The sequence below is a fragment of the Ostrinia furnacalis genome, unplaced genomic scaffold (genome assembly GCF_004193835.3).
Source record: "Ostrinia furnacalis isolate ACB-3 unplaced genomic scaffold, ASM419383v2 OfSCF4158, whole genome shotgun sequence".
In the NCBI taxonomy this organism is placed as follows: Eukaryota; Metazoa; Arthropoda; class Insecta; order Lepidoptera; family Crambidae; genus Ostrinia; species Ostrinia furnacalis.
Genome location: NW_021134397.1, coordinates 2498 through 12992, shown reverse-complemented (window position 1 = coordinate 12992; position 10495 = coordinate 2498). Strand labels below are relative to the sequence as shown.

General features: G+C 34.1%; 1 protein-coding gene across 2 annotated transcripts; it reads right to left on the bottom strand.

Annotated features, from left to right (window-relative positions):
* Positions 1-2419: 2419 nt before the first annotated feature.
* On the bottom strand, positions 2420-10174 carry Pabp2 (poly(A) binding protein nuclear 1). Of its 2 annotated transcripts, none has more exons than XM_028313179.1 (7): positions 9960-10174; positions 9705-9856; positions 9274-9421; positions 8010-8142; positions 7528-7657; positions 5663-5802; positions 2420-4276 (listed from the first exon to the last, which is right to left on the bottom strand). In XM_028313179.1, exons 2-7 carry the CDS (start codon positions 9795-9797, stop codon positions 4240-4242), a joined length of 681 nt encoding a protein of 226 aa, XP_028168980.1. In that variant the 5' UTR covers positions 9798-9856; positions 9960-10174; the 3' UTR covers positions 2420-4239. The 2 variants fall into 2 exon arrangements, with proteins under 2 accessions (XP_028168980.1, XP_028168979.1); XM_028313178.1 differs by lacking the exons at positions 7528-7657; positions 8010-8142 and adding exons at positions 6466-6595; positions 6846-6978.
* Between the last annotated feature and the right edge of the window lie 321 nt (positions 10175-10495).

Here is a 10495-nt window from a genome sequence, read left to right as displayed (position 1 = left end):
ACGCTGTTTTAGCTGCATATTATTTTAATTAAATATCTATTATTAAAAAGATGTTAATAATTCGTAAATTTTCTTTTGAAATATCGTTTTTACAGTCAGGATCCTGCCTTACTACCTGAAAGTGTTATTTTTAATAAATTAAAAATTTTATTGCTGTTGTTCCTACCAAAACTGGTCCATTAGAGGGAACTTTGAACCGGTAATTTGATGTTTTATAGCCCACCCTATTAAAAATATTCCTTTTTTTTTAGAACTGTGTAATTGCACTGATATGTTGGCTGAATGAAAATAATGCATTTACGAATAAAACAAACAAGTAATAATTAGAGATGGGTTTCCACCCGGGTAAAAACCCACATGAGGGTAAAAACCCAATAAAAACCCGTTTCATTCCACCCGTGGGTGTTTACACCGGGTGAAAACAAATAATTTTATAATTATTTCAATTGGTATCTTTTCTTTATTTTTATTGAATTTTTCTCATTTAAGTTTATTGATTAATAAGTAATAAGTCAAATTTAACACTAATATGCATTTATATCGTGACCAAATCATAAAATTGATCACGTTATGATGATGTGACCAATTATTTTATAAAATGGTGTTATTTCAAGAATCGTTGAACCGATTTAGAAGAAATTTAGTAGGAACACAATAATTTGTGATCATGGCAAGGACATGGAGGGGGGAGGGGGGGGGATGCCAAAGATGCCAAACTCTCTTTTTGATGATATTACGTTATTATAAAGTTACAAATAACTATACCAACTACAAAGTACTTCTGCTTAAAAACTTGAAATCGAACCGCCCTTCCGCCACTGTAACGCATTGTAACGTTTTTCAAGACCTCCTCTCCCCCCAGATTGCATTACGTAACACTAGAACGCCCCCTTAGCAACAAATACCACTTCTGACTTAAAAAAAAACGCTATTTTTGTTTTCACCCACCAGAATGGGTGATAATGGGTAAAAACCGGGTTTTTACCCAAATCACCCAGTTTTAACCCAATCGGGTGAAATGGGTTTTTACCCACTACCCATCTCTAGTAATAATAGGCACTTCGATACTTTACCTCCCGCGCGGCCAAGTAAAAAGTACTGACATTATCGATGCAAGTCGGCACGGGTTGCCGTGGTTCTAGGTATACAAAATTTTATATATTATTGTTTTGACACGATTCAAACATAATTAGAGGGTATGCGTTGAAAAAAAAAGACTGATTTTTTTGGGACACCCTAACCAACAGGGTATATTAATCATTAATACCAACACAAAAAAAAACTATAAATTCCATCTTGGAGTGGTCTACAAGTTTTTACTTAATTTTTTGCCCCTTACCTTATGTTTTCGTTATCGGCGGCCATTAACATGTAGGTACTTGAAATATATTCTTCCGCTCTTTCCTTCTTCTTATTTACCTTTGAAGGGTTAATTGTATTTGTGACTGTCTTGTTGGTTGTCCTAAAAATAAAATAAAATCTTTTTTTTCTGTTAATTTGATAATTTTGACTTACACCACTTTAGCTACCGACACAAACGTCATTATTTAAAAAATCCTTAGGCAATAAAACCCTCTCTTGAACGTGGCATTTCCTCTCTCTACCTAGTCTATGGATCTGCTTTGTGTCTATGGATTTAACGTAATAACGTTACTTTATTCCATACTAATATCGGTTCCATGCGCTTTTACCATGAGTCTTTACAGCACTCCTATTTCGAGTTTTCCTTTCCTATCCCAATAGTACTTTAACCTACCCTTTGGGAGGGTGTAAATGGAGCTGGGCTGGGATAACCGTAATACCCGTGATCCTGGAATCACTGGAATGTCTGTTTCCTGCTGTCCAAGCAAGCCTAAACCCATTTTGATACGGTTGAACTAATCACGTTTACCCTGCGTTTACTCACCCATTAACACACGTTTCCTCGAGTTTCATTGCCATGGAACGAGCATGAAAGTACCTACATAATGTTCCTAGTCTTGATGAAGACAGACGGCATACTTATGATCTTTCTCAGTATAGTGTTATGTGAAGTTTTATCATAGTCGAACTATTAAAAACATTTATGAATTAAATGATACTCAGAATCAAGGGTGTTATCATGATACCTAATATATCTTTTTACAGGATGTCCCAAAAAGAGCGTGCCAAACTAAGATGATAACACTGGATACTATTTAAACAAAAAAAACTTTTGGCACGCCCATTTTGGGACATCTTGTATAAAATGAACCGCGCTGTACCTACCTACCTTATGTTTGTCATTCAAACTATGGGAGAAATTATGGGAATCAATCAAATCAAACAATGTAAATTTTCTTAAAAGTATTTCTTAATTATTCTTATCAAACATTTTTTTACTTAGATAATTTCATTTTTTTATACTTTTGAACATGTTCTGCTGTATTTTTTTAGTGAAATCACTTGTAATTATAGTTATGGAAGGATACAAAGCACATCAATAGGTCTGAGCTACACCAAACATTTGTCATGTTGAAACATACAAGTAAAAACATCTTCCCACTGGGTGGATGACTTACTTATTACATGAGGAAATTAAATAAATTAAGTAAGAATAAAAACGTTATTCAAACTTCAACTTAATCAATTACAATCTTTGTTAGGTAGGAATATCTTACTGTCCTAAGTTCTAAAATAACTAATCGGTCGGTTTCTGGGATAACGACAGTCATTCCATGCTACGAACCAGTCGGAGGTACAATGCAATGAAGAAACATTTACGCGAGAATAGTCCAACTAAAATACTTATCCATTAATTCTAGATCAAAGCTGGTGCAGCCTTACTTTTGATTAATAAATTACATTACATCTATCTATCGTTGTAAAGGCGTGACAACACATGGCATATTTTTTTAATTCACGTTATTTGACTAATGCCAAATCTTTCACACAAACTTAAGCAATTTTATATTGGCTAAAAAGCCCTGTTTGTACAAAACATGCCATGTGGAAGTTGTACCTATATTACTACTATACTCATACGAATTAGTCAAAAAAAACTTGTTTGATTTAGCCATATAAAAAACAATATCGAATGATACAGGTAATAACAGGTTCCAAGTGTTTAAATCAATTCGAGCCCATTAAATCAAATTCTCTTGATATCTGATTATTTCACTCTTACTAATATTTGATTCAAAATTAAAATTTTAAGTAATTAGATAATGAACGGCAAATAATACGCCATCAAGTTTCAACAATGTCACTACTAGCTAAAAGAATCACATAGTATCAAGAAAGAATTATAAATAATACACTATGTAGTGTTTCCCTAAATTAATTCCATGGGTAGTTTAATAGAGCAATAGTCCAATATCAATCATTGGGATCGCTCCTTCATAGGGGTGGGTAATAATTATTTGTTAACATAATAATAAAACCAAATACATATAATACGTATTATCAGTAACAAGGGCATTATCAATTTGTTGCTTTACCATGTATATTGTATAAGCTATTCTTCTTAGTTATTTGGTCATCACATCAAACCGTAAAGTACAATTTCGTAAGGTGTTGGGTCGGCAAAAACTGAAACAAAGAGTTCACACCAAGTTTCTAAATTCTGGGAAAGAATTTCCATTCCGGGAAAATGATCTCTGAGTTAACTGTTTAAGTTTGTGCCAACTTGTCAACTGAACCTCTATTTTATATCCAAATATTACAGATCCATTTTGTGACGATTTAAAAATACACCGTTAATATCGAATTAAATTAAAATACTAAATTCAAAGTACACGTAAAATGTAATTTAAAAATTATATGAGACTGAATATAAAATAATACTTATTGTAATTAGAAATGCGGGATTCACAACGTTCCCGAGTACGCTACATCGATACAGATCGCAGCGCGACAGCTTCCGTCTGTTAAAAGGCTCGCTCAGGTCAAGCTAGCATCTCTAACGGGGAATCTTCCAATACTCGAACGGTATCAATTTACGCTTTACTCTTATATTATTAAAATTATTTAATATCGAAGGCTACCATTTAAAGATTTAGAATAATAATAACAGTGGAGTAGTCGATTTATTGCCTACAGAATTCATACACTTCAGTGTCTCGCCACATCGGAGCGGTCGACGTTAAAAATAAACAAACTTCATCATTAATCTTATCTACTCGGCGGAGTCTCCAGGGAGACGGGGTTACCTACACGGAGTCCCGGAGGCACAGTGGAGCGATGGCGGAGCGGCGCCGGCCCTCGCCCCGTCTACCGCACTCAGTACGGGACGTAATACGTGCCGCGCCTGTAACCTCTGCGAACAACGCAACGCCATTACTCACTGCGGAGGCGCCTCGACACGACTGACTTGCGAGTTAACGTGCAAAGGCGAGTTAAGTTCGTCTCGGTTTACCTTGAAGGCGACGGATGTTTAGTCAAATTTTCGACGACTCTTTTGTCTTCTTTAAATTTTTCTATGCGGACCTACCTTGCTTTTTTTTACGATCGTAGCACGTTTGCGGTCCATGGCCTTAACTCGACTGTGCCATATAACAAGCGTTGCGACAAAACGTTACACCCATAATAATAACACTACAGTTCCAATCATCATGCAGACGTGTAAGTTATATGTCAATATTATAAATAAGGATAGATAGGGTTGCTGTATTAAAATACATAGTTCTCCATTGCAAACTTTATTCAATATAATGTCTTATAATGCCTTCTTTTGATCAACATTACATGTTTGGAAATATATAAAAAGTTTGTAGAAAATATAATGACAATAGCCATGCACATACATTACTTATACAACACTACTTATGTACTTTTATTGTCTTTTGTCTATAACTATAAACAACCAAGGAATAATACATCAAAATATAAAGAATAAAATATGTACCATAAGCATTGCATGACTGGCAAGTGAACAAATTGTAGCTTAAATAAGAATGCAACTAAGTAAATCAAAGAAATAATAAGAACATGTACTATTAAATCTACAAATAAAAAATAAAACAATTTGGCAAATATCGGAAATGTATACAATAAGTTATTATCAAGAATTCTGAAGGTCTCATGCCACCTTACACCCAATATAGCGAAGCTAGCTCGCGCTAGTGTTCATGCTAATCTTAAATAGGAGGTAAACTCAAATTGGAGTAAGTGCATTCGATAAATAATCATGATCATTTTAATCATATTCATATTTTATTTTGACATATTGTTCGGTCCAGAAATGGCCATTGTTTTCATGTATGCAATGAATAATTGAGTTTCGAACTCAACTAACAAAACAAGATATACTTTTTAAAAGGCAATCCTAACAAGGGCAACAGATTTCATTTCAAGAGAGAAAACACATTTAGGCATTGAGATTTAAAACGTTTAATACATGGATCTAGTTTTCAACATTGGCAGAAAAAAATATAATAAGGCAGATGCAAAACAGAAAATATTGCGACATCGACTCAATAACACATTGCATACACAATAAAAACATGCCGATGTTTTAATTTTCAAGTCGCACATTCAGCGCTTCTGCGTTACATGAACAGAAAACTAAAAAAATGTACTACAACATTTAAAATGCACATCGGTGTGAGTGGAACATACACACAAGATTTGCGAGAGAGAGAGAGTATTGCAAATGTTTGTTTGTATGTGCAAGCCTATGGCGGAGTTCTAATATGGATTGTACCTGCCGCGTCGCACGGGCCGGTAGCCCGAGTAGTAGGGCGAGTAGCCGCCGCGGAAGCCGCGCCCGCGCCCGCCGCGCATCGTCCGAGGCGGCCGGTTCGTCGACGAGAGCCCAGGTTTGTTGGTGCGTTTTGGCATCACCTGAAAATCACAACATTATCTGATTATCTATATATATAAAAGAAAGTTGTGTTAGTTACTCCACTTAACTCAAGAACGGCTGAACCGATTTAGCTGAAAATTGTCCGGGAGGTAGTTTAGAGCCAGGAGAAGGACATAGGATACTTTTTATCCCGTTCGAAATTAAAAAAAAGTCTGCTTATTTATGACCATTAAGGCGGAACAAAGTTCGCCGGGTCAGCTAGTTAATAAATAAATGGCAATTTCTCGAGTGGCGACCACGGGCTGGAAGACATAGCGTGGGCAGGCCTCCTACTAGGTGGACCGACGATCTGGTATAGGTCGCGGGAAGAGCCTGGATGCGGGCAGCGCAGGACCGTTAATTGTGGAAAACCTTGGGGAACCTTTGTCCAGCAGTGGACGTCATTTGGCTGAAACGAACGAAATGGCAATTTGCAGCTGAAAAACATAGCTGATTTTTGTCTTCCACATCTATGTAACTGTTTGTGTGTTGAATTTTGTTAAAAGATCTATTTTTACAACATTAATATAACACGACTAAAAAGTTCATTAAGTCTGTAACCAGTGTTGTTACCTCAGTTGTTACAAGATTGCAAATTCTACACAAATCACACAATAGAAGAACGCTTTAAAAGTAATATTATCACTATAATTTATACAAACCTTAATCTGTCTTCCTCTAAATAATGATTCATCCATTGCCATTGCTGTTTGTACACTATCTTTGTCTCCAAACTCAATATAAGCGAAGCCTTTTGGATGTCCGTCAAATTTATTGCATAATATTGTAACCCTGTAAACAAATAAACATTCAATTACATCAATAATACAATGTTAGTGTATGTTAAATGAAAAGGATAAAAGACACAATGAAAAAAATTATATCACAGTAAAATACCTTTCTTACATTATTTAAAACTTATTCTTCTTCAGAACATGTCCATGTTAATAGTATGAATTTTAAAATTTAGTTTGAGATAAAACTCTCAAGGCAATTATTTTTTAATAAATAGAAATTCGCTATACAAATTAACAATACTGACCTATTAATAGATCCACAGCCATGGAAATGCTGTTCCAGTTCCTCAGCAGTAGCCCCGTAGTCCACATTTCCAACGTAAACTGATCTATTGTCCGCTTCTATCTTCTCTTCAATTGACATGTTCAATGGACTTGCTGTTTGAACAGATTAGCACTTATTTAGATCACAGCCCTTTTATATACAAGTAAAAACATACGGGTCGAATTGAGAACCTCCTCCTTTTTTTGAAGTCGGTTGAAAAGTCATTAAGTAATGAAGTCATTAATTAAGTGGGGATTAGTGAAGTGTTTTTTTAAGTGTGTAAATTAAGATTAAGTTCTGTAGTTTTAAAACTGAGAACTGCAGGCAAATAAATACCACAAAATGAAGTAATTAAGTAATTGATGGATATTAGTGAAGTGTTTTGCNTTGGCTGAAACGAACGAAATGGCCATTTGCAGCTGAAAAACATAGCTGATTTTTGTCTTCCACATCTATGTAACTGTTTGTGTGTTGAAAGATCTATTTTTACAACATTAATATAACACGACTAAAAAGTTCATTAAGTTTGTAACCAGTATTGTTACCTCAGTTGTTACAAGATTGCAAATTCTACACAAATCACACAATAGAAGAATGCTTTAAAAGTCTGTGAGATTTGTAATTTATACTAAATATTAATATTACTATCATTTTATACAAACCTTAATCTGTCTTCCTCTAAATAATGATTCATCCATTGCCATTGCTGTTTGTACACTATCTTTGTCTCCAAATTCAATATAAGCGAAGCCTTTTGGATGTCCGTCAAATTTATTGCATAATATTGTAACCCTGTAAACAAATAAAAATTTAATTACATCAATAATATAATGTTAGTGTATGTTAAATGAAAAGGCTAAAATACACAATGAAATCAAAATAATACCACAGTAAAATACCATTCTTACATTCTTTAAAACTTATTCTTCTTCAGAACATACATGTCCATGTAAATAGTATGAAATTTAAAATTTAGGTTGAGATGAAACTCTCAAGGCAATTATTTATTTATATTAGGGAAAGTAACAATTTTGATATACAGACAAATAATCGCACAAAAAATAGGACAGAAATCAGCAAAGTTTCCAAAGTTCATATTTAAATGAAATAGTTTTAATTCGTTATACAAATTAACAATACTGACCTATTAATAGATCCACAGCCATGGAAATGCTGTTCCAGTTCCTCAGCAGTAGCCCCGTAGTCCACATTTCCAACGTAAACTGATCTATTGTCCGCTTCTATCTTCTCTTCAATTGACATGTTCAGTGGACTTGCTGTTTGAACAGATTAGCACTTATTTAGATCACAGCCCTTTTATATACAAGTAAAAAGTCATAAAGTAATGAAGTCATTAATTAAGTGGGGATTAGTGAAGTGTTTTTTTAAGTGTGTAAATTAAGATTAAGTTCTGTAGATTTAAAACTGAGAACTGCAGGCAAATACCACAAAATGAAGTACTTAAGTAATTGATGAAGATTAGTGTAGTACTTTTCAAATGCATTAAGTGTAAATTAATTTTAAGTTCTGTAGATTTTAAAGTGAGAACTGTAGAGACATAAATACCACAAAATGAAGTAATTAAGTAATTGATAGAGATTAGTAAAGGAAGTGTTTTTCAATTAATTGCATTTAGTGTGTAAATTAATTTTAAGTTCTACAGATTTTAAAGTGAGAACTGTAGACAAATAAATACCACAAAATGAAGTAATTGATGAAGATTAGTGTAGTACTTTTCAATTGCAATAAGTGTGTAAATTAATTTTAAGTTCTGTAGATTTGAAACAGAGAACTGTAGATAGAGACATAAATACCTACCACAAAATTAAATGAAGTAATTAAGTAATTGATGGAGATTAGTGAAGTGTTTTGCAATTGCATTAGGTGTCTAATTTTAAGTTCTGTAGATTTGAAACAGAGAACTGTAGAGACATAAATACCACAAAATGAATTATTGAAGTAATTGATGGAGATTAGTGAAGAAATGTTTTTCAATTGCAATAAGTGTATAAATTAACATTAAGTTCTGAAAATTTAAAACCTAGAACTGTAGAGAAATAAATACCACAAACAAACTTTTATCATTAGGAGTCCTTATCTCTCATTTTGTCATGTTGATTATCTATATATATAAAAGAAAGTCGTGTTAGTTACTTCGCTTATAACTCAAGAACGGCTGAACCGATTTAGCTGAAAATTGTCAGGGAGGTAGTTTAGAGCCAGGAGAAGGACATAGGATACTTTTTATCCCGTTCGAAATTAAAAAAAAGTCTGCTTATTTATTGCCATTAAAGCGGAACAAAGTTCGCCGGGTCAGCTAGTTGAGTATAAACAAAAACATTTTTGTTTCACATTCAAAAATTATTCACTTTCACACATAAATGATTAAACATGTATGTAATACTTACTTAGTCCTGGAGGGCTTCCCATATTCATCTGCTTATCAACCTCAGTTTGCATTTGTTTGAGTTTTTCAGCCTCCTCTTCCATCTCTCGGACCCTGGCCTTAATCGCGGCCAGGTCTGGCACTTCGCTGCCTGCTGCTTCATCGCCACCCTACAGATAAATAACCGTTATGCCTCTGTTTATAACCTAACACCTAGTTTAGTAACAAACTTGTAAAATGATACAAACAATTAGGAACATTTTGAAGTTACTGGTGATGTAAACAATGCAACAGATTTTTATTTATTGTCAATACAATCACAATAAGATACAGAAACCGTATTCTTTACGTCAGCTAAAATACCACGACAATTGGCACATCAATTTCAGAATCAGATGTTTACTGTCGTGGTATTTTTCGCACTTAACGCAAATCTAGACAAATGGTACTCACTCCAAGGCTGCTATCCGTCATATTTAGGGAACCGTTGGTTCCGTCCAAGTGATTGTTATCAAGTGAATCTAAATAATCATCATTTTCTGCCATATCAACTTATCGACGCTACCATGAAATTCTGTTCCGAATATGGAAAAACACTTATGTTCCTAAAAGGTAGACGTTTTATTAGTAAATTAAACAAAAAATATACATAATTACAACAGTAATGAAGATACGATGCTTTGACAGAAAGCTACTCTTCTTCCTTACCTGCAGAGGTACCGGTAACCAAAATCTATTACGAAGATTGACCTACTTTTAAAATATAGCCGACACTATTCACTTTTGTACACACTAATTAATAACAAACAAATAAATTATGTTAGCGTCATAGCACTTCACTGATAATTCTGGATTTATTTTGAAGAAAACTGGAAAAATATCCCCAAACAACTATTTTTGACAACTGGTTGACAGATAAATCATAAACAAAACAAGAGACAAGAAACAAGTAAAAACTCTACAATTTTACTTGTCTATGGTATACACGAATGAAGCAAGGTTGCAAGGAGATTGGCGGGAACCTTGAAACAAGAAAGGCGCCCAATTGCAATTTATTTTGAAAAATTGTTTTAAAGAGTTAAATTTCGTCTTGTATCTTGTCTTGTGTTTGTATATAAGTTTGGTGGCAAAGTCAAGGATGGGAGGAAGTAAGAAGCGCAAAAAAGATCCTCATGACGGAGAGTCGCCGGTCGACACGTCCTCCGACACGGAAGACAACATGGAAAAATACCAGGTTTTTAAAG